The sequence below is a fragment of the Poecilia latipinna genome, unplaced genomic scaffold, assembly GCF_001443285.1.
Source record: "Poecilia latipinna isolate Pla-1442-1.1 unplaced genomic scaffold, P_latipinna-1.0 Scaffold1908, whole genome shotgun sequence".
Taxonomy (NCBI): Eukaryota; Metazoa; Chordata; class Actinopteri; order Cyprinodontiformes; family Poeciliidae; genus Poecilia; species Poecilia latipinna.
The window spans coordinates 98808-121515 of NW_015114524.1; the positions used below are offsets into that span (position 1 = coordinate 98808).

Below are 22708 nucleotides of genomic sequence, written 5' to 3' on the forward strand. Positions count from 1 at the left end.
GATTACAATTACAAAACAGCCTACAGTATTTATATTTGTTTCAATATTTGGCCTAATTAGAGATAATCTAAGTAGATTCTTGTACCTTGTTTCAAATACATAATATACATATTTATAATATAAACCAGATGTTATAAATTCTTTTGTGTTTTATTGTTGTTTCAGACATAATGACTGAATATCTGTTTATCTAAGTGCATTTTGATGGAAAAAGCTGTGATTTGGTTCATTTTGTGTTCAAGTACTGATTCTGGTATGAAGAAATAATGTAATAATATATTTGAAGTCTAAAAGGTCACTTAAGTATCATTAATCTTAAAATTTAAACGATTTAATTAAAGAACAAAATGTGTCAGCTCTTAGGGAATGTTTCAAAATATCTTTATCTCGTGTGTTTAGATACAAAGATAAAAACAAATCTGTTTTTTTTTAAACGCATATTTACTAATCTGATTAAAATGTGACCTTATCGTTTCACCAGCTCCGTTCTGGTAAGTTTACCACCTCTGTGCTGCATATTTAAGGAAACTGTGTTAAAGTATAATAATATGTTTGGTGACATCCGGCATTACTATAGTTATTGTGAGTTTTCTGTATCTGTTTCCATTACAAAATCAGTTTTTAATTATCTTTAATTAATCAAGACACCGTTACATTAATTTTATTCATACATTGAATAAGATACATTCAAGTGCATAATTTAAGCACTATCATATTTTAATAATTAGCATGCTAACCACGTCAACAGGAATGAATCTTCACCAGATTTTGTTTTGTACTTGTAGAGCCATGAGTTCTCCACCAGAGGGCGCTGTTTAGTTATATTCAGACAGATTCTCTCAGTTGGAGGAATCCGCTACATATGAAGACAGAAACACGCTAATATATTAGCACATATCACACATATTAACACTAAACGCATATTTAAAAAGCAGTTTTTCCTCTTTGTGTTTAATATTTTTCTTCGCTGCAGTCTGCCCCTTGTGGCCGTCGCTGGTACTGTTACTACCTGGAAATAGAAATGTGAACATCAACTTTTCAATATGTGATAAGCAGAAACCTATTTCATGGTGTGGATGAAATATTATTTTTATTTTATAAATGACCTCTGAAGACTTTGAAGATGCTGTAAGTTTGTGGTTTGCCTTCTGTGAAGGTTTAGTTTGGTTTACAGGTTTTGGTCTGAGCCTCAGTGAAACAGCTGATGGTTGACTGGTGAGATCTGGTCCTCTGGTGTTCATCAGAGAGGAAACTGAATGTCTGAAATGTTTCTGATGAGTGCAGTGAACCTGTCATGTTGCACCAACACTGTTAACATTTGCATAAAGAGATTAATGTGAGTCATGATGCAAGCACAACATAATTTGTATATTTGGGTGAGAAGTGAAGTCGGATTAGTCAAAGTAAAGACTGATATCTGTACAACACATGGAGTGTTTTAAATGCAGTAACAAAAATACTTATTTAAAATCATAAAGATAAGAAAACACCCTGAACCAAAGATAATTTGATCAGTTTAAGGTTAAAGGAACAATCTGAGAATATTTGTGCAGCTTGTTGTTTCAAAGATGTTCTCCTGCAGACAGAGCGCTCACTTCATAAAGCTAAAATCTGCCACTTAAAATCATAATAAATCATTTCACGTTTTTGTAAATGAATTCCTTCATTTGACCAGCTGATTGTTGTACAGAAAATCACAGAGTGGAACTAATCATGTAAAATATTCCAGTGCATCAATATTAACCTCTCCATGTACTGATATTATGGACTAATAAATTATTTTAAAAAATGATCTTTGGTCTGGATTGATTTAATCGGTTTTCCTTTTAGACCTGGTAAAATCTGCTTTTTAACAGAAAATCCTACAGGAACAAATCCAAAAATCATGAAGCCCATTTGGGTTACGGTGCTAAATAATCACCCAAAGTTCATCTCTGAACGGCTGAAAATATCCAAAATGAAGGTTTTAGAGTCTAATTGAAATTTTCTGTTAGACTGAACATTTCTGTGTTCTAAAATATTAGTGAATTAAAGCAATTCTTCAAAGCAGAGCAGGTTAAAATTCCTCCAGAGACATATTTTAAATTAATACAAATTATAACATTTAATTTCCTGTTTGGATTAATAAAGTATTTTTCAATTTGAATAAATAAAAAACTCATTACCGGTTATCAGAAATGCATGATGTCAGTTGTTGCTGCACTGCCACCAGTTTTCACACAGTGCCAGGTTGTTCTGGAAAGATAAATCATTAAACTATTTTTTACTCCGATTGTGTAGTCCGATATAATCTTTAGTTTTAAGAGTAGAAACATTGAAATGGGACGAAAAACAGCAGAAATCCACCACAGGGGTGAAAATTTACATTTCATTATTTAAGATGCTCCATCACTAATCAGTTTGTAAATTATCTTCAAACACCTCCATTGATTTATAAAATCTAACTCCCATTATTTAAGAATGAAAGACACAGAAAGTGTTTTATAGCAATTTTTATTATTTATCTTCATAGCAAAGTAAAAAAAGGAAAATATTTCACAGTGAATGAAAGAAAATTCCCCTGGACAGATGGAGAGTCTGCAGAAACACTACGGTTCACATCTTCATCCTGACACACTGAGAAGAGCTTTTACCCCCAACAAGAGAAATTCACCTGGAAGGTAAAATCTAATCAATAAAGAAAAAAAAAACAAGAATTACTGGGATAAAAACCCTGAAGACATTCAAACCCACCAGCAGACGCACAACAGCAGATCCGTAAATTACACTTTATTCATCAGGTTCTGAAAATGAAAAGTGCAAAAATATGTTTCAAAAATATTCCAGGGATAAAACAAAACAAAACACATAAACCAGAAAGTTCAGCTCTTTCAGCAGGATAGAATAAAAACCCTGAAATATAAACAATAAAGGGATTTCTGATGATAGGGAAGAAATGTTTAACGTTTGGTAAAAATAACAGGAATTGATCAATATTTTTATACCATCTGAGATCTTTAACCGAGTTTTAATAATCATTTAAGCTTCATTTAGATAAATAAACCATCATTTATGAAATCTAAAATGTGATTTCTGCTGCCTTCCTTCAGCAAATGAATGTTTTCAAGCTGTTTCTCTGTTTGAACTGGACAAAAAAATTATGCAATTTTTATTAAGGAAGAAGTTTTTTATTTTAACCCCCTAAAAAAGAAACGGATCCTCTGGAGATTTAATGTCTAATTTCTAATTTGCATAGAGATAAATGATCATGAGGGATCAACATAAAATGTAAATTACTTTCCATCTGTTATTCAGATTTTAAGGAATATTTTTTGCAAAGCATCCAGGAATAACTATTTTCTTACATTTGGTGTGAAAACATTCAGCTGCAAACATCCGTCAGCAGGTGGCAGTGTTGGCTACTTTAATGCTCTGAGTATCGGGGGCAGAAGGGAGAAGTACCACAAGTACCACGGTGTATTAGAGAGATTGATGATGGAAACAAAAGTCTACATTTCCCAGAAAAGAATTGAGAAATTTTTAGATTTTACCCAGAAATTTTCTTGAATAAAATATGGAAATGTCTGAGCCTGAAAGGTTAAAAATTTCCAAGAAAACAAAAATTATATTAATCTGAGATTAATCCCAGACATTTTCAAGTTTATTTCTAGAATATTTCTGTCAAAAATTTGCTTGAAAAAGTCAGAAATGTTTAGATGAATCTCAGAAATTTTCTAGAAAACAAAAAACATCCCACATCCAAGATTTTTGACTTTTGAAACTCCAAAAGTTCATTTTCAAGTTTTTTTCTAGAAATTAGAGATTCATCTCAAGATTCCAGATTTTTTCTGGAAAATTTTCAACTTTTCAAACTCAGAAATGTCTCTGTTTTTCTGAGGAAATGTCTGAGATTGATCTCAAATTTTCTGATTTTGTTGGCAAAATTGTACTCCTTTTTCAATCTGCTGGGCCCTGATAGACCATCGCAGGCAAGACATAAAGAGAAGCTGAAACAAATTGAGAATATTCCTTCCTGTTAGTAAATATAATTTTTATTAAACAATCAGATGCTTCCACAGACTCTGTTACATAGTTAAACCTGATTTTTTTTTATGTGATTTTACGTGTTTTTAAAGAAGAACCAATAGAGGGAGAACAAAGTCTGAAATCTACAGCAATTTAAAAATGTAAATTAAATATTTGATGAAAAAGGTTGAAATTTGATTGTTTTGGTGTTTTAATGTGAGCTTTCTGGAAGCTGTTTATGTGGTAAAATCTGCTTTTATGGAAAAGGAAAAAATGAGACTAACGTATTTCTGCTGCTGTGTCAAACATCTGACCAATCACCTCGCAGTTTGTCGCCTCCAGCAGCACAAACAGGAAACCAGGAAGATTAATATCAGAAATCCGTTTTATACAAACCCAAACCCTCTGCTGTCTGCGGAGGAAAATTAGAGTTGATGTAGAAAATGTAAACAGACGAGCTGCTCTGTGAACTGAGCTCCTTCCAGGAGGAAAACTCAACATGTCCGACGTTCAGCTCACATCCTCATCCTCCTCCTCTTCATCACCATCAGATGAAGAGTTCCTATCTGCAGAAACTGAAAATCCTCTTCTCCACCAAAGTGTCATCTGAAGGTCTGCAGTGAAAACCAATCAGAGAGCGCCCCCTGCTAGCAGAAAACAGAAACTGCACCCTGATCATCATCTAGTTCCAGTTCTCCGGGGTCAGCAGAGGTCATCCCATTTTCAGGAGAGCCGTTGGAAAATCAACGTGTTCCTGTTTTCAGTCCGAGTCCGACAGGACGATGATCTCATCTGGGTCGCACTGAGTCGCCACGTTAACCTGAAAACAGACGCAGCCAGAGAAAAAGATTTATAATAAACAGATTAAAAAGCTTACAAGCTGAAAACGTTTTTAAATATAAAACCTGTAATTATTTCCACTTCCTGTTGAACATGAACAGCTGTCTTTCCTCTGCTGAAAATATAGTTTACTTTCTAGATGAAAGAAAAACCAGATTTGTTCCTTCGTTCTTTCTCTGATTTCATTTCAAATCTCACTGTTACTGTTAGAGCTGTGAGGTGTTTACTGACCTAGAAAAAAGTGGGTTTTTCCAGCTCCTAACCATTTGATCCCAGACTGCAGGTTTACAAACTGATTATTCGATATTTCTCTAATTGTGTCTCTTTCTGGTCACTTTAAATTGTAAAAACTGAAACACTAAGACAGGGGTGGCCAAGTCCAGTCCTCGAGAGCCACCATCCTGCAAGTTTCAGATGCATCCCTGCTTCAACACACCTGAATCAAATGAATGGCTCGTTATCAGGCCTCTGTAGAGCTGATCCTGGTCTGTTGGAGTAAGGATACTTCTAAAACTTGCAGGATGGTGGCTCTCGAGGACTGGACTTGGCCACCCCTGCACTAAGACATGAATCTATAAAATCAAAGCTACAACCCTCATTTCTAGGAATTTTAAATAAAAGCAGGAATCTATAAACCTTCAAGTAAAATACAGTCATCAGCTGCTTTCTATTGAAAATATTTGCTGTTCTCTCTCTTATAACATGAGAGACAAAAACAATTAAGAACGGGAGCAAATTTATGTAAATTGGGTCAAATAAAGAATTAGAGCAGAAATGGAGATAAAATAATTTGATAAATATGATTTGACTGAATGTTTTAATCTGAGAAACTCCAGCATGTGTCAGTGAAATGTGGCAAACAGAAAACGATGCAGCTCTGTCTGATCCCCGTCTAGAGATTGTTAGCCGTTATCTGGGGTAAATAACGGGGTAATTTGGCATTTATTGCCTCCTTCAATGACTCTGCAGAATCAGCAGCTGTTTATCAGCAGCAACACAAACAGTCTGGGTCGATAAGATGATTCTGGGAGGTTCTGGACTCAGAGATGATAGTTTCTCTTTTATCAGCAGAACCAAACATGCAGGCTGGTTCTGCAGACTGAGTCTGGGACAGTTTTCACATCTACAGTTTCTCTGGTGGTTCTGCTTCTTTTCACACAGAGAAAACTCCAAGTGAACCAGAACCGATCTGGACCGTTTACTGGTCCAGAAGAACCAGATGTAAATATAAACACAGATGCTGTGATATAAGCTAATAAAACACAGAGAATTTAATCCTGTTACTATTTCAGGCACTGAGAGGATTTTAAAAATATGTCTTAAAGGATCATGGAGCTTTAAGAAAAAGACGTCCAGCCTTTGCTTACTCTACTGCATCCCATAATGCAACCGGCTACAGAAAGGCATTTGACTCAAGCTGGAAGGAAACACCTGAGTCGGATTGAGGTCCGATCACTAAACAAAACGCTCTAGAGTTTAACTGGTACCAGAAGGAGACGACCTCCTCCAAACGGTCCAGACTAGAGCTGGACGATTCGGCTGATAAACGTATCACCATGTAAACATTTTATATCAGTCGATATCAATAATTACTGATCAGTTTTTGTTTTAAATACTGTGAAACTGGCGGCGTGACTTTTCCTGTTTAGTCCAGTTTCCACGCCTTGTTCCTCTGATTTCAGCTCAAATCAAAACCACTAATAATATGATTTATACAATTATTTTGACAGGTTTTCTTAACAAATATACTTTATTAAAAGTAATAAATCAAACTGATCTCCCGACTCAGTGAGTTACTGTGTAAAATAATCTTGATTTCTGCATTGACCAGGTTGTATCCGAGTCTTTGTTCCTTTATTTTCCTGTGTTTTCGTTTTATCGGCTGTTTCTGCACCTTGTTCTTCTTGGGCGGCGGCGTCAACTGAACGCTGACGGTCGGGTTCTTGGTGGGAGTGTCGAGTGCAGACGATTCCTCCTTCTGTGGAGAACCGCAGCAAATGACGCCCATGTCCAGAGGGATGTCTGCATCGCTGAGGAGGAGGATGAAGAACAAAACGTAGAGAATCAGAAGTGAATCAAAATAAAACAAAGTGTTGCTCAAATTATGGAACATTTTCCTGACAGTTTATTCTGAATGTTTCCTAAGATTTAAATACTTCTGGTCCATCTTCATCCTTCGTCCTACCTGTCATAACTCATCTTCTGCTTTGTGCTTCTGGAGTTTGATGACATCATTTCCTCCCTCTTCCTCTTCTGGCTCCTCGTGGTTCTCGGGCTGGGAACCGGAGACGTGCCGTTGGTCGTCTGCGTGTCGCTTTGTTCCACTGTGACGGTGTTTTGTTCCGGCGAAGGATTCCCATTGGTTACTGCTGCTGCAGGGGATGATGGGAGAGCTGTGGGGTCGTCTGTTACAGGAACACCTGTCGCCTGATTGGACGAGTCCTCAGACTGCTGCAGAGCCGCTGGGCTCCCATTGGTTGACGGCTGCTGTTCGTCGGTCTGCATGGACTCTGATTGGCTGGGGCTGTCTCTAGGCGACCGGATGTCCGACATCGGGGAGATCTGAGTTTCATCGGACGTCGAGTCGTCTTCATCCTTTGTGCTTCCTGTCTCATCCAAAGTTTGATCCTCCTTGTTGTCGGCGTCGTCGACGGCTTCGTCTGCCTCGTTATCGTTGTCTTCCTCATTATCATCATCATCCTCTACAGAGAGAAGTGTTTTAAAGTGATTAAAGGGAACCTCACTGAATCATTCTGAGATAAAAGCGCATTTCGAACTCCTTTCAGAATGAACTGTTCTTAATCCAGTGGCTGCAAACAGATAGACATCTAGTTCAGAGTTCTGCTGATATGCTGCCAGTTAAAAAGATTTACTGAACAAGATATTCATCTTCTACATGGATCTATGATCTCATGTTTTAGAAACCCACTAAAATAGCAAAAATCCTCCTTTCTACTTGTTACAATAAAAAATGTGGAAGTGTAACAGCAATGCTGCCGTTTAATGGGTAGCTTAGAGAAAAACTGAAAAACTGAAAAAGAAAACAAAGACAGAACCTCACTGTGAAAATATGAATCAGTTTTGTTCCTAAAGTTGACAGAATTAATAACCATCCAGAGCCTTCATGCAGATTCCTGCAGGATGAGAACAACCTGTGGACTGGATGGTTACAGAGGTTTAAATGATCAAATCAATATTTCATGATGCCAAAGTTTGATTCAGTGCAAAATGATTCATCTTAACTCAAAATGATGCTTTGAAAAGAATGAATTAAAAAGTGAAATTTCCCATGACATCATGCATGTTTATGCATTTACTGATACTGAATATGTCTTATTGTCTCTTCATGCAGGAAAACGTGCATCAGGTCATTTCTCTAATCTAAAACTCAGAATAAAGTCTGGACTCTGACCTGCTCCGTGCTGCTGAGTGCTGGCCTCGATCTCGTCCTCTATGTCCGGGTCTGACGATTCATCCTCATCCTCCTCTTCATCCTCCTCATCCTGAGCCATGCCGTTTACCTGCTTGGTCTTTGATTTCTCTCCTACTTTTTCATTCTGGAAATAGAGCAGATTCAGTTATCTGCTGGATTTAAATTTGTTTTTGAACTTGTTCATATTTTTCTATCTTTATGTGACATCATCTAATCTATTATCAGAAAAAACAAACACTACTCTTCATTTTAGAGTTATTACAGCAGCTTTGCCATAAATTCAAACTTCATGACGCTTGCGCCAATTAAAAAGTTAAAAACTAATTTGGAAATGTTCATGTTTCCTCCTTCACCTCCTTGTCCATCCTGAGCTTCTCCTTATCCTCCGTATCCTGTTGCACGGCGTATTTATCGATGACTTCCTCCAGACGGGATAAAGCAACGATCCTGTTGGAGCGCAGCTTCTTCAACAGAGTCGAGTCCATCAGAGCCGGGTCAGTCGCTACGGAAGGGAAAAGAGGAAATAAAAAGAGGGTGAAAGGAAAAGGACTTTAAAAAAAAGAAAAACAGCAACAATAATACAAATGTTTTTCAAATGCTTTCATTTGAGGAAGCTGCATTCAGCTGCATCATGCTGGTAGCTGGATGAGCCGTAGCTGCATCCAGTGGTCATTTTTCGTTTTGCACATAAAGACACTGGACTTCATATATTGTGCAATCAGTTCAAGAGCATCATGAACGTAAAAAGTGTCAGCATGACTTTTACTGCTGTCACTCTGTTCCCTTGTTGCAACACAAGGGAACAGAGTCATTTTGGTTGAGGAAGTCAGATAAAGATTCAAATTCCCCTGCAGAAAATGCATTTGACCAAAATATATATAAATGGAATAAGTAGAAAATCGTCTGAAGATATAAGAAAAATTTAATCTTTGATGGATTAATTAGCTTTGAATCAAAACAGAGAAAAACTTTTCCTTTTATTGGGACTTTATTATTTGCTGGTGGAAATGATCCAGTGAACTCCTGCTGTAAGGGTTAATAATTACATCAGATCTTTTTATCATGGACATAAATATTCCAAGTGATTCCTCGCACAAATAGTTTGCTCTGACATCGTAGTAATAACACAACCCTAATTCTTAAACAGCTAATGTTGCTAATAAAGACATTTCTGGCCATAACTGTGACTCATTTCTTCATGGAAATCGTGATTTAAACTCAGTTTCTCTCCGTTGTGCTGATATGAAAAACGAAACACCAACGCTGCTGCTTCTTCTTCTTCTTCTGCTCTACCAGACATCAGGATTAACTCCGGGTCTCACCAGGCTTGTAGGTGTCTGTGAGGCGCGAGCCGAAGTTGTAGACCAGGTCCAGGTGGCGCCGCTCCTGCACGCGTTTCCCCGTCTCCGTGAACGCCTCGCGGGCGACCTCTTCCCGCTGCTCCGCGGTCAAACAAAGGCCGTGGCGCTTGTTTGCTCGCACCACCTGATGCAGGATGTCTGAGTAATTTGGAGGGCTGTTGTGGGTCCCTGGGCTGTTGATGAAGCGCTCAATCTGTGCAGCACAAACCGGACCGTTACTAACGGAACTGGGATTATAATCCAGGTTATCAGTCAGTAGGATTTCTTCTGGATGAAATGATTTCAATCAGCTCACCCTCTTGTTGATTTCGGGGTAGCGGGTTCCGGCGTATCTGATCCTCTGTTCAATCACTCGGCCTGTTAGCGAGCTGCAGCCTTTCAGTTCACACAGTTTTTCATAAATCTTCATCATCTGCAGAAGAAGAAACGATGTAGTAACATGATTTAAAACACCTCTTAAGGTTCAGACAAACCAAACCCACTGTTCTGACCCAGATGTGACCAACATCCCACTTGTCATGGCAGCCTGACCGGCCCAGTTATAAACTTTTCAAGCCCCACAGAAAAATCCACTTCTGATTGTTTTTATGTCACTGATGTGAGACAAACTTCTGCACCAGAAGAATCCAGACAATCTGGACAGAAACAATGATTACAAACTTATGAAAGAAGTTTGTTTTACCATCAGACCACTCCTGGTTCTGACTGCACATTCAACAGATTTCCTGTAGAAGTTACAGTCAATGCTCCACAAAAAGCTGCTGCTTTAGTTGGGCTTCTTGTTTATTAGATTCCCTCGTCTTGCTATGATCTTGTGTTATGATCTGTTGTACTGTTCTCCAAACACTATTGCTTCCATAAACAATGTCCTGGTGTGATGTAAACATTTTCTTCTGCTCCTGCGGGTCGCTTTGAAACCGTTCACACAGAAGCCAGATTGTGGTCGGATTTAATTAGCAGTATGAACGACCATACAAAAAGTCTGACTTTAGTGAAACATTGGAACTGAGCATCAGGACCTGCTGTGACTGCAGCCTGAATCTGTGAGTGAATCTGTTAAATGTCTGCAGACCTTCCGTTTGAGTTTGTGCTCCTGGATGTAGGTGGAGTCCTCCGCCTCCATGTCGTCTAAGCTGAGCTCCGCCTGCTGCAGCCGGTAGATCTCATCGTTGTAGAGCTTCAGCAGGTTCTCCAGGTACGCAATCTGAAATTCAGACACACACAAAAACAATCGTTCTTTTTATTCACTTTTCTGAAATAAAAAGTTACTTCATGCAGCCGTGTTTAGGAGCAGATCTGACCTGTTTCCTTAGCGCCCTCCTGGCTTTCCTGTCAGCTTCTGGCTTTTCCTCTCCGGTTTCTCCCGGCACTCCTGAGGTGGAAGGCTGCTCCTCTTCGTCTGACTGAACCCCATCTTCCTCCTCCCCCGTCCTGCTTTTCCTCTTATCTTTGTTTTTGAGCGATGCGGAGGTAGACAGATGACTTCCTGATTCAGAAGCAGAGGGCTCCGCCTTGCTGAGGGTCTGCCTCTTCTTCACGGAGTGCTGCTTCAGCACGGTGCACAGTTCGTTAATGTAGACGAATGTCTTGCCGACGTTGCCCTGAGCTTGAGTCAGACACTGACCCAGAGCGTTCCTGAACTCCACGGAGCAGAGGTAGTCCGGACAGGCCTTGCTGTGTTTGGTTTGGAGGAAGGTCAGGACCTCTGGGCAGTCGTTGGTGTGAGGAGTGCAGTGCTGCACAAACTGGAGCAAACAGGAAGAAAAGAACAGGAGAACTTCAAACAGTTTTTTAAAATTCAATAAATTCAAACTCATTTTCACTTTGGTCCTCTGCAAGATCATGAATTTCCTTAGAGGGACTGTGGTGGGATAAAATATTAATAAAATTATTAAACCAGTTGAAATATCTTAGTATTCTCTGTATTCAACTAGTATTTCTTAAACTGAATAATATTTAACATCTTTTTACATTAATGTAATCTGGCACTGTTCAAGTAAAAACTGATTTGATCTGACTGATAAATAATACCTAAGAACCCAACTGTTATCTTACATTTCTAGAAGTAATGGCCACATAAATAGCTGCGGTGGGCCGGATTCGGCCCATGAGCCTTGAATTTGACTCATGTGGCCAAAATCATTTCAAACAGCAAAAGGAAACTAAGATTTTCAACAAATTCATGAAAAAATAAAATAAAATAACTAGACAACAATGTAATAAAAATATTTGGAATAACACACAGTGCATCATCTGAACAGTTTAAAAGTCCTAATTTAAATCTGCCAATCAGAGACAGAGTTACTAATTATTCACCTCTGCAGAGACGTCTGAAGCAGAAACTGATTTTTTATCATAAAACAAAACAACCTGATCTTAGAGGTTAAAGGTTATTCATGTGGGGATTTAATAATCAAGTCATTTAATTTACAGAACTATTTAAAAACAAAATATGTGACTCAAGTGTTTCCGATGAATACAAGATGATGATTCATTAATGACTAAAACATATGATTGAAAAACAAAAAGCAAACACTAAAATCACTAAAATCAAAACTAAATGATGTAAAATGGAGCACAGCTGTTTAAAAAGTTTGGGGTTTTAAAATAGATTTCCTCTTGTGTTTAAGGACTCTGGTAACATCCTGATCAGAACAAAGCTTTTCCTGACAGAGATGCATTTTAATAAATTAGAATGACAAATAGATGGAAATTATGCAAACAGATACCTATAAAATAGAGCTGCACAATATTGGCCAAGTTCATAAATAACATAACAGAGAACTACCCAGACTACAATAACTGATTCTAGATACATTTTTGTTCTCCAGTAATATTATTGGTGATTCTTTTTGTTTAATGCAGCAGAAATTGTCATCAAGACGTTCTGGTGAAGTCATTAAAGAAACTACAAGTCATGTGTTTCTTTTCTAAAACATCAGATGTAGCAGGAAGCAGCTTTTTTAGTCATGTCGTTGAGATGAAAATAATTAGTTTGTTTGGAATTAACTTAAAGCTGAATTCTGTTAATCACAAATAAATTATCACTGCAACATCTTTGCATACTGGATGTTGTCCAAATATCCTACAGGCCAAATATGGAAAAGACTGTTTAGTTCACAGGAAGTCCAACCAGACAGATGAGAGGAGATGAAGTCAGTTTTTGTTTGCATTCACAGTGAAAAGCATCTCTAACTAGCCTGCACACATCCTTGGAGAAACAGCTTTAAAAACAATGAAACTTTTTACACACATATTTGTATATTAACATGTTACACAGCAATGTTTTATTAAAGAGTCGGTTAGAAAAACAAACAGCTTGAAGTTTTTTCCTCTAAACTGCTGACCCACCAGAACCTCTTACTAAAAACTTGACCACATAATATAAACACCTTCCTCTAATGAATTCTGTTGTTATTTTTTTAATATTTACAAGCATTGTTCAGTGGTAGCTGTTCTACTTTCGTCATGCACCTGTACAGTAACAATAAAAGCTTTTAATTAAACCTCCATGGCGAATAAAAACTAAAGTATTTTAACGTTTTCTCACCTCGTCGAACAGCTTCTGGTTCTCGACCTGCAGAGCTTTTGCAATCTTCTTCGCTGAGCTGAAAGGAGACTGTGTGATGTGGGTCTGTACCAGATGCTGATTTTTAGGTGGTGACACATTTCTGGCCCGATGCTCAGATGATGAAGGTTGAGGTCGCTGCTCTACGTCATTATCATCATCTTCATCATCAAGAACTATAATCTTATCGGCCATCGAGGCGGGAGCCACCGCCATGGAAGTACTGAATGGTTCTGCATCCAGAAAATGAAAGAAGGGAGAAAATTATCAACAACAGTAAAATGCAAGACGCCAAGCAAGCATCATATTATTGAATTCAATAACAGGCTGACAATAACATTCTGAGATGGTTGGCATACATCTCTGAACCTCCTTATTTAGGAAACAACACTAATGATGGTACAGTTTGTCCATCCTAGAGTGTAATTATTTTAGATTGTGAGTAATGAACAAAACAGACTGTCAATAGAGTTTGTATTGTCAATTATTAAACAAAACCTTTAAAAACTCACATTACTAAATAACTCGAGAGAACCCCCCCCATAAAATCTTAAAAGTTTCATAGTTTAAAGGCAGACTATTCTGTGTTGCTTTATTGTATAATAGCCTTTAACTGACTTGCATAGCTGTTATAGATCATTTAAATAACATCTAAACTGACCATACAAAGGCAGATAATTTATGACAGATAATTTGTTAAACATTATAAAGCATCATCTAAGAGTTTTATGAAACAAATCTAAATTTTGTGCCATATTTTTTTAGTTTTCAGTGCAGATTGAGAGGCATAATCCCCAGCATTTAAGCTCTTAAAACAAAAATAAAATGTGATTTTGTTACTGAATTTCTTAAAACACCAGACACAATAAATCTGTATACTTTGTAATTCCTTATTTCCGACTGGATTCAAACTACCAACTCTATGAAGGAACCTGCAGCCTGGTTGGCGCATCTCCTAAAATATTTATTCTTTCAAAAGAGCAGCAAAATTAATTTAAAATATACACCTCATCTTAGCTCAAATAAGTACAGAAAGTTAAAGAGTAAACATAGTAGATTGGCGTAAAACAATTTGTGTGAATCTCTATGCAGTTAATTACTCAGTTTCAACAGTGTGCAAACTCAATATGCTGCAGAACATTTTTGCTTGTTTTTTATGGAGTCAAGAGTGAATGTGGTTATGGAGATTTAAAAAGGCTTATAAGATGTTTACTCTGGGAGCCATAACTAATTAAACATTTCTGTCAGAACGACAGTGAGGTCAATAATAATAAGAACCCCAGAGACAGTTACATTAAACAGATAGATACAGTTGAAGAATAAGAAACAGAAACTTTACTAAAAAGTGAAACTGGTGGAAGACTTAAAGACAACCATTACCTAGACAAAATGTACCGCTGATAAAGCTCGTTTAGGACACATTATAATGTACTCACCTGTTATTTGGGAGCTGTTTGAGATGACAATAAAGGCAGAAACCGCTTCCCAGCATAGAATAAAAAGCTCCTAGTTAGCTCATATTAGCATTACCAGCTAGTTAGCATTTTAACATACTCTGGCGGAGAGGCGGTACTAAACTACAAAAACCGTGTTGATATTTGTGTATTGTAGAGTTAACTAATAAAATAAATACACAATATAATATTTAAATCCCATCAGAATTGCTACATTTACACACACTGCTTGTAAACTTGGCTATGTTGTCAAGTCGAGACCCGCTAAACTACGGCAAACATCCAAGGCTCTGATTGGTGGATACATCAAACACAATGAGTAAAATGGCCCGTTATTGGACGGATGAATAGGGGCTGTTATTCTGAGAGTTCTATTTGGGGTACCATTTCGCTGTAAACGTGCTTTACTGACACCTGCTGGAGAATGCCGGGAACAGCAAGCAGCTGGTAAATGTAAATATTCTATATTTCGGCTAAGTAAAGTTTTAATTCAGAACCAAAAATAGTCAGTTTAGCGTTGCATCTAAGAGTGAAGTTTTAAAAAAAACTTCACACGTTATTCTTGATCAGAGGATATCAGATAGAATAGCAGATTGGTTTACTTTTTTGTTTTTGATGTTTTATATCATCTTAAAGGATTTTTCTGTTCTGATTGAAAGTCAAATGAGTCACTTCTAGTCACTTTGAGATAGAAGTTTTAGATTTTTATTTCATCTGAACATTGGTGTCTTAAATGTTTCCCATTTTACCATACTTGTTCTATGTAGAATGATGGACTTGTAATGTACCTCTATACCTCATTATTTACAGAATGAAAAGTTTTTCATTTTATTTTTGAAATTTTTGTCCTTGTTTAAAACATGATTGTCATTGTGTCTTAAATGAAATGTTGCAAATTCATGACAGCAACATTATCATACACTTTTCTGCATTTAATATTTAAAGGCTCAACCAGGAAAGACTGGAAATTAGACAAGTGGTTGTTTCAAAAAACTTTTATTTCAGAGAAAATGCAGAATTCAAAAACAGCAAAAGTTTCCCTGAATTAAATTGATGAACTCTGCTTGTACAGTATTCTTCATATTTCTTCAATCAGATCAGCCGGTCGGAGCGTCAGCAAGGACCAATAAATTCAACATCATGTTATAAACTGAAGCTAACCTTCAGTGGGTGACCTTAAATTCACTAAATAAAGCTTGAAACCATCAACCTAAATTATATTTTCCTTTGTGGCCAATTTCCAGTGTTTGTAACAAACTCAAAAAACAAAGAAGCAATTTTGCCAAATATATACATTTCAGTACAAATGTCCAAATATGATGAATTTCCTCATTTTCCCCCAAACAGGAAATTCATACCACAAAACATTAGAAATATACAAGCATTAAATTCTGCACAGATGAAACACCAGGCTGCAGGATGTGAAAAATGAAAGAGAATCTGCATGAAGACGTGGAGCTGCTGCTAAAATCCCAACGAAGGTATGAAAAGTTTCACCAGTCCAACAAATTTCCAATCAGTCGACTTCAGTCATCTTTACTTTTCTTTCTGTAAGGAGAAGAAAAAACATGGTCACACCATGTTTCATAAAAACCTGCTCAGGCATATGGACAAATACACATTTTATAAAAACATGTTCTAAATTTTATTACCTTTTCTTCTCCATCAGCTTTATTTGACCCTAAAAGCAGAAAAATATTAAAATCACCAAAAAATTCTGAAACTTTGAATTAAGAACAAATAAAAAGTAAATCTGCTTTTTATTTTATTCAAATAGCAGAAAACTGTTTTCCTACCAGTAAAACTCCATGACACAAACTTGATGAGTCCGTAGAGAACCAGCGCCACGCCGACCATCGCCATGGAGTCTTCGATGGAGGGGCTGCTGAACCCTGAGAAGAATAAAAACACATTTATTTAAATCCAAACTGATTTTCTTATCTGCAAGATGGCAGAGCTCCGCTGTGCCAGGAAGAGGGGCTCCTCATGCTTTTGTATTGATGTTACTTTTATGTATTTATTGTTATTGTTTTTTTTTTAAGTATTGTTCTAATTGTTGTACTGCAGCCCTGCCCCTGCTTCCTGCTTCCTAGTCTTCTGCTACGGGAGACGAATAAATTATCTTATCATGTTAATTACATTTTTAAACAGTTTAATTTACTCAGAGAATTGTCTAAATGTTAGTGGATGTTAGTAGTTAGCAGTAATATTTTCTAAAATGTTCTCTGTTCTCAAAAACAAACAGCAGACCTCACATATTATGAAGCCAAACAGAAAAACTGTGTGTAAGCCACGAGATATTAGCTTGTAGAATCGCCTTTAGCAACATTAACTCTGAATAGTTTGTCAGTTTCTAAAGAGATTTTCAGCCTTTTTTCTTTAAAATATGTTTTTAGTTCATGATATGTACAGCCATAATTTTGAACGACTCTCTTAAGGCCCCAACACAACATTTAAATAAAACTGAGATCTGGGCTTTGACTAGACACATTGGTTCTTTTCATTTTTAGCTGTTTTTTTGCAGATTTGCTCCTGTTTTTTTGGATTTTTGTCCATCTGATGGCTCAGTTTGACCCAATCTTCAGCTTCACCAGATCTGTTGCTGAACGAGCTCTGATCATAACCCCTGATATGAGATATTAGTGCTGATATTCTCTGTTCTTTTGTTAAATATCTCCATGTCCTTTCTGTCTAAAGGACGCTGATGTAGAAATGTTTTGGTTCAGTCAGATGCAGCGCTGCTAAGTTGTGCGGCCAAATTGTTTTTAAAGAGGAACTTTCTCCTCCAATCCTTCCAAACCCTCCATAATTGCTCAGCTTTTTTCTAATTGTTTTGTAATGACCATTAAAACTGAACATTGTAACTCTAGCTGATTGAGTGTTGCAACTATGGCTGAATTCATATGAATATCTACTTCATTTAGGAATATGTTTTTTATAAACCTTCCCTGATTGATGAACAGCAACAGTTGCTTCTCTGATGCTTCAACAGAGGTAATACGCTGCAGAGCATTGATTGTTATTCTAGTCTCAAACTGAAGTGTTAACAAAGAGCAGAAGAACCATTTTTATCTGATTAAATTACTCAGTACACTCAAAATCTTACCAAATACGTTTGGTCGAGTTTCTAGTGGAAATATTTTAGCACAATTGAAATAAAACAAACTAACATACATGGGAAAAATATTGTTATAAGTGAAATAATCTGCTAATGAAGCTCCTGCATTTTATCAATATTAAGGAATTATTGTTATAAAACAAGCTCCTATTTCTGGCTGAAACGTTCCTTGTAAGTCAGTTTTTTCCAGGTTGCTTAGATATTTGCACTAGAAGTTGGACAAAAATACTTGGTCAGATGTTTTATTTTAATGTAGGTGTTTCTCCAGGTTCTTACCGATAACGTTGAGGGTCACACTGGCCCGTCGAGTTCCTCCTGCATGAACCGCCACACAGGTGACCTCTCCGCCTCGACCCAGGTCCAGTTTGGACGTGTCCAGGTCCAGCCGGCTGCTCTGGCTGAAGGTGCCGTCCCAGGCCTGCCGGTGTCCCGACATCCTGCCTGATCCCAGAGATCTGGACTTCCCATCGGCTCCTTTAAACTCCCAGCTCAGCTCCAGAGGCAGGGGAGCGAAACCCGAAGCTTCACACTGGAGGTTCAGGGTTTGACCCGGAACAGCGAGAGGCAGCGGGGACGGATGGATGGAGAGAGACGGAGGCTCTGGGTGGAGAGGAGAGGAAAGAGGGGATTATTTAAATGTTTTAAGATTATTTCCACTAGTGTTACCAATCAGTTACGACATGTAATCACATTATACTCTAGCAATGTGATTAATCATAACTAATCTCTATGCTTAACTTTTAAAGCTTAAATGTAAAAATGCAAGATTTAAAAAATGTAACAAAATCTTACATTATCTGTCAAAAAACATGGAAATTTCTGATTCTGAAAAGTAAAAAATTTGCAAGAAAAACATCTGAAAATTTTAGATTAATCTCAGAAATTTTCTTTAAAAAAGGCCCTAATACACTGTGGCATGTTTGTGACTCTGCATTGTTGAGCAAAGTACAGGACCGTGTGACACGCTGTTTTTAACTAGATGACCCTCAAATGGCTTTTCAAAATAGGTAATGTGATTAATCTGCATTATGTAACATTAACTCATTAAACTTTTCAGACTAATTACATGCATTAACAGTCCTAATCTCTACTCACTGTCCAGGTGTTTCCCTCACCTATGATCTCCAGCTCCATCGCCACCTGAGCCAGCAGGTAGGGCAGGTAAATGGTGCAGATGTAGGTCCCAGAGTGTCGGACCTTGGCCTCCTCCAGAACCAGGGAGGCGTTTCCTCTCTCATGCAGAGCCTCAAAGTCCAGAAACGCCCCGGTCTCATGAGTATCTGCCAGGCGGTCCAACTTCCCGTTGTAAGCCAGAACCAGCCGGCCGTCCCCTCTGGTCTGGTACCGCCACTCCACTGCAAAACCCGATTCAGACAGAGGAGTGGACGGGTCGACCCAGAAGCTGCAGTCCAGAGTGACTGGTTCTCCCAGTCTGGACTTGGCTGACATGGTTCTGCTGGTGATGCTCAGGATGACTGAGGAAACAAGAAGCTCAGATGAATCAGACAGCAGGGGGCGCTGCCACAGGGTGAGGGGCTCAGAAGGAGGGGACAGCCACTCAGTTTGCATCACATTGTTACTAAATGTCAGTAGATGACAGGAATGCTCATTTTGTTTTGCTACAACAGCCAATAATTATTTTTGTTGATTGTTTCAATTTATTTTACATGGGACATTACATGTTAATTAGCAATTACATGTAAATATACTGCTCAAAAAAATAAAGGCAGCATTTCACTTTAATTTTGTGTGTGGCTCCAAATCCAGGCCTCCATTGGTTAATAAATTTGATTTCCATTGATGATTTTTGTGTGATTTTGTTGTCAGCACATTCAACTTTGTACAGAACAAAGTATTCAATGAGAATATTTCATTCATTCAGATCTAGGATGTGTTATTTGAGTGTTCCCTTTATTTTTTTGAGCAGTGTACATGAGGTCATAGCCAAGTGGCTGATTTCATCTCTAGTCCCACTGGCAGGTTGATGTATGTGATGTTTAATAATGATAATAAAATGTAGCTTCAGATCACTGCACAAAAACCTTCATAAAGGAGAAAAAGGGCTCATCAAACAGTTGTTTGCTAATTTTAGTCTATAATGGTTCAATAATTTTCACTTTAAGTTAATAAATAAGCCGAATTGAGTTAGCATAACTGGGTTAAAAATAGAATTGAATACAGTTAAGCTACGCTAAGCTAAACAGGCTAACTGTGTGACTAAAAAATAGTTTACAGATGCTAAACAGATCCATGTGTTTTGTTTGGTTGAATAAATAGTTTTGTTTTTGAAGTTTTTACCCACTGCAGTGCATTTAGATAATATCACCATTTTACTGTTAGCCCCCTTCTACAGTTTGTTCCCCCATAACAATAAAGACACGTCCCTGCTGATGAGGAAACTGGTTACCGTCGTGTTCTTTAGTTCCTGTTGGAGCTCTGGAGATGGTGGAGACGCCGATCTGCTGGTTCAGGCCCTGGTAGGAGGATGAGAACCAGTCGGCCTGCAGGTAGACGGGGCTGAGGGCCGACTCTGTCAGGGAGGCGACCCAGTTGAGGCTGGACGGCTGCGGCAGGAACGGGTTGATCTCACACTGCGGCTTCTGGATGGAGCCTCTGGGGGGGTTGAGAGAGGCGTGGCAGAGGTTGGCAGAGGGGTCTGAGGAGAAAAGGCTCAGGGTTACCGAAAAGGAACAGGAAATCTGCTCAGAACATTCTGGTTTCATCTCAGTGAGAAGATATTCTTTTTAGTTTTTGAAAAACTAAATAAATAAATCAAAAATATTTCATAAGGATCCTTTTTGATAAGTGTAACTTATAGTACAGGATAATGGCAAAGTGGGACAAAACTGACACAAGGTTTGGAATGAAATTTGTAATCAGAACCTCAGAAACGTTTTGCTTTGCAAAATAAATCCATAATATAATCATTTGGATTTAGATCTGGGCTTTGACTAGGCTATTCTAACATCTAAACCATTTATTGTCGCTCTGGTTAGGAAACCTAAAACCGTCATTTCAAGTCTTTTCCAGTAATTATCAGGTTTTCTTCTTGGATTTAGTAGAACTTCTGATTTTTGCAGAAATATGGAGAATAAATATTAAATCAATGTTGCAGACAGTGATGCTCAGGATGGTGTGTAGCCATTTAATGACTCTCGGGAATAATTATAATCATGGAGAATAACAGCACATCTCCCAGAAATATATTCAACTTTCTCTAAGGTTTATGCAATTTTGTAATTTCAGAACATTTGTTATTTATGCACAAAACATAATCAGGGAGATGATGAAACCAAACAGATATTTGTTCCCAATAACTTTGGATTTATGTTGAACTGACCTGTTATAACATAAACTCTGTTGGGGTCGATGTCAGACGGATCACGCTGACTTCCTGTGACATCACTCTGTTTGTCGGTCCTGATGTGAAGCAGAGATTTCTCCTGCGTTGTGGCTCCTGTCAGTCCTCCTCCTCTGCCTGGTTTCTCCTGAACGAACCAGCACTCCATCACTGGGCAGGTGCAGCTGCAGCCTTCAGATAACAGATTCAACAACATTAGACTCTATCAGTTAAGACACAGCAAATATTAATATGATCTGCGACAAAGGGTGTTAATTTTGTTGAAAAATTAATCTGATGTTGGCTTAAGATGGCTGTGCGTTAGATCAGCTCACAGTTCTGATGAAGTTCTGATAGGTAGACTAGATAAATATTGACAAGTCAAGATGCTAAAGAAGTCTAAATAAAATTAAGACAAAAATTTATCAATAAAGTATTAGTTTCAGGTTGTGCGCAAACTTAATCAACCAGGTTGTTGTAGCTTTAGCTTTAAAAATACACATATCTATTAAATCAAGGTCTTTAAAGTGCAAATATTTGTTTACATCTTATTAGTTGGTTGATAAATAAATGAATACGAAAACTGTTTTTGTAAAAATCTTTAGTAGAGTAAAATGCTTTTAAATTTAGGAGGAAACATTGTCTAACTTAGCTAATTGAAAAACTAGTAAATAGGTAAACTGGAGATTAATAACTGTTAGAGGAGGTCCCTGGGGGGGAAACTGTAATGAAAGATATGGTCAGCTTTGAATTTATCCCCAGCAATAAAAGCTGACCTTCAAAAAGAAAAGTAGATGTATAATTCTCTCCAGGCCAAAATTGATTTCTTTTTGTTTTCACATTTTTCAAGTCCAGCTAGGTTATCCTGTTCTTTTTGTTCAATATAAAATAAATTCACAAAATAATTTCGAATTACTTTTGCTTTGGGTGAACAGATAAGGGATTTTTTGGCAGTAATGGACGATGAAGTTTGCACTCCAGACTCTATTTATAAATACTTAATTTTACAAATTAGTTACATTTAGAGCAAAAAGAGAACTCCAGAGTCATTCATATGAGATTTATTCAAATTTTTGGAGCCTTGAGCTAAATTCGGCAAACATATGGATCTCATATTAAACATTAAGGCGTTGGTCATTTTATTGAAATTTCCCTTTTGGGTCGGTTTGCAATCCAAACTACCTGAGCTGTTCTGCTTTGCTTAGAATAAAGTGAAGTAAGCTCGGTTTTGAATGAAAATGTGCTTCTTTGTCATGTCCAGCTAGTGCATCCACAGTAACATTTTCATGTTTCCTGAAATATATTAGGAGAGTAAATCAGCAGAAAATACATTGTTTGGCTTACCTTGGATAAAGCCGATGAAGGCAATAATAGACAGTTTATAAATTGTAGAAAAGTCCGTCATGATTGACCCCTCTTTCTTTGCTCTCTGGTTTCCTTCTTTACAATCAACACAGGGAGTAAAGTAAATGGCTGGTTTTCCCCCTGAAAACCCAGCGCTAGCATTTTACTTTCACTTTGCTGACAACGTCAGCTAGCTTGGGACAACAAATAAACACTGCATTATATGAAATTATCGAAAAATACTT

General features: G+C 37.5%; 2 protein-coding genes across 3 annotated transcripts; both read right to left on the reverse strand.

The window, feature by feature from the left end:
• Positions 1-4009: 4009 nt before the first annotated feature.
• On the reverse strand, positions 4010-14964 carry daxx (death-domain associated protein). The gene is made up of 11 exons (XM_015015406.1): positions 14644-14964; positions 13190-13440; positions 10941-11384; positions 10712-10843; positions 9935-10051; positions 9601-9832; positions 8632-8780; positions 8258-8402; positions 7031-7547; positions 6740-6875; positions 4010-4825 (listed from the first exon to the last, which is right to left on the reverse strand). Exons 2-11 carry the CDS (start codon positions 13421-13423, stop codon positions 4766-4768), a joined length of 2166 nt encoding a protein of 721 aa, XP_014870892.1. The 5' UTR covers positions 13424-13440; positions 14644-14964; the 3' UTR covers positions 4010-4765.
• A 677-nt stretch (positions 14965-15641) lies between these two features.
• On the reverse strand, positions 15642-22664 carry tapbp.1 (TAP binding protein (tapasin), tandem duplicate 1). 2 transcript variants are annotated; one of them, XM_015015408.1, is made up of 8 exons: positions 22464-22664; positions 21120-21311; positions 20187-20435; positions 18895-19254; positions 18056-18379; positions 16458-16553; positions 16314-16342; positions 15642-16209 (listed from the first exon to the last, which is right to left on the reverse strand). In XM_015015408.1, exons 1-8 carry the CDS (start codon positions 22522-22524, stop codon positions 16198-16200), a joined length of 1323 nt encoding a protein of 440 aa, XP_014870894.1. In that variant the 5' UTR covers positions 22525-22664; the 3' UTR covers positions 15642-16197. The 2 variants fall into 2 exon arrangements, with proteins under 2 accessions (XP_014870894.1, XP_014870893.1); XM_015015407.1 differs by having other exon boundaries at positions 16314-16347; positions 16457-16553.
• Between the last annotated feature and the right edge of the window lie 44 nt (positions 22665-22708).

Bases quoted from the DNA above. Each gene is read 5' to 3' on its own strand.
- daxx (XM_015015406.1), bottom strand. From the start codon at position 13,423: ATGGCGGTGGCTCCCGCCTCGATGGCCGATAAGATTATAGTTCTTGAT. The intron at 10,844-10,940 runs GTCAGATCTGCT...TCTGAATTTCAG, and splicing joins GGAGGGCGCTAAGGAAACAG to ATTGCGTACCTGGAGAACCT. The intron at 4,826-6,739 runs GTGCAGAAACAG...GTCTGTTTTCAG, and splicing joins CGCCGCCCAAGAAGAACAAG to GTTAACGTGGCGACTCAGTG.
- tapbp.1 (XM_015015407.1), bottom strand. From the start codon at position 22,524: ATGACGGACTTTTCTACAATTTATAAACTGTCTATTATTGCCTTCATC. The intron at 19,255-20,186 runs GTAACCAGTTTC...TTGTTTCCTCAG, and splicing joins AGGAACTAAAGAACACGACG to TCATCCTGAGCATCACCAGC. The intron at 16,348-16,456 runs TAGGAAAACAGT...TATTTTTCTGCT, and splicing joins GTGTCATGGAGTTTTACTGG to TTTAGGGTCAAATAAAGCTG.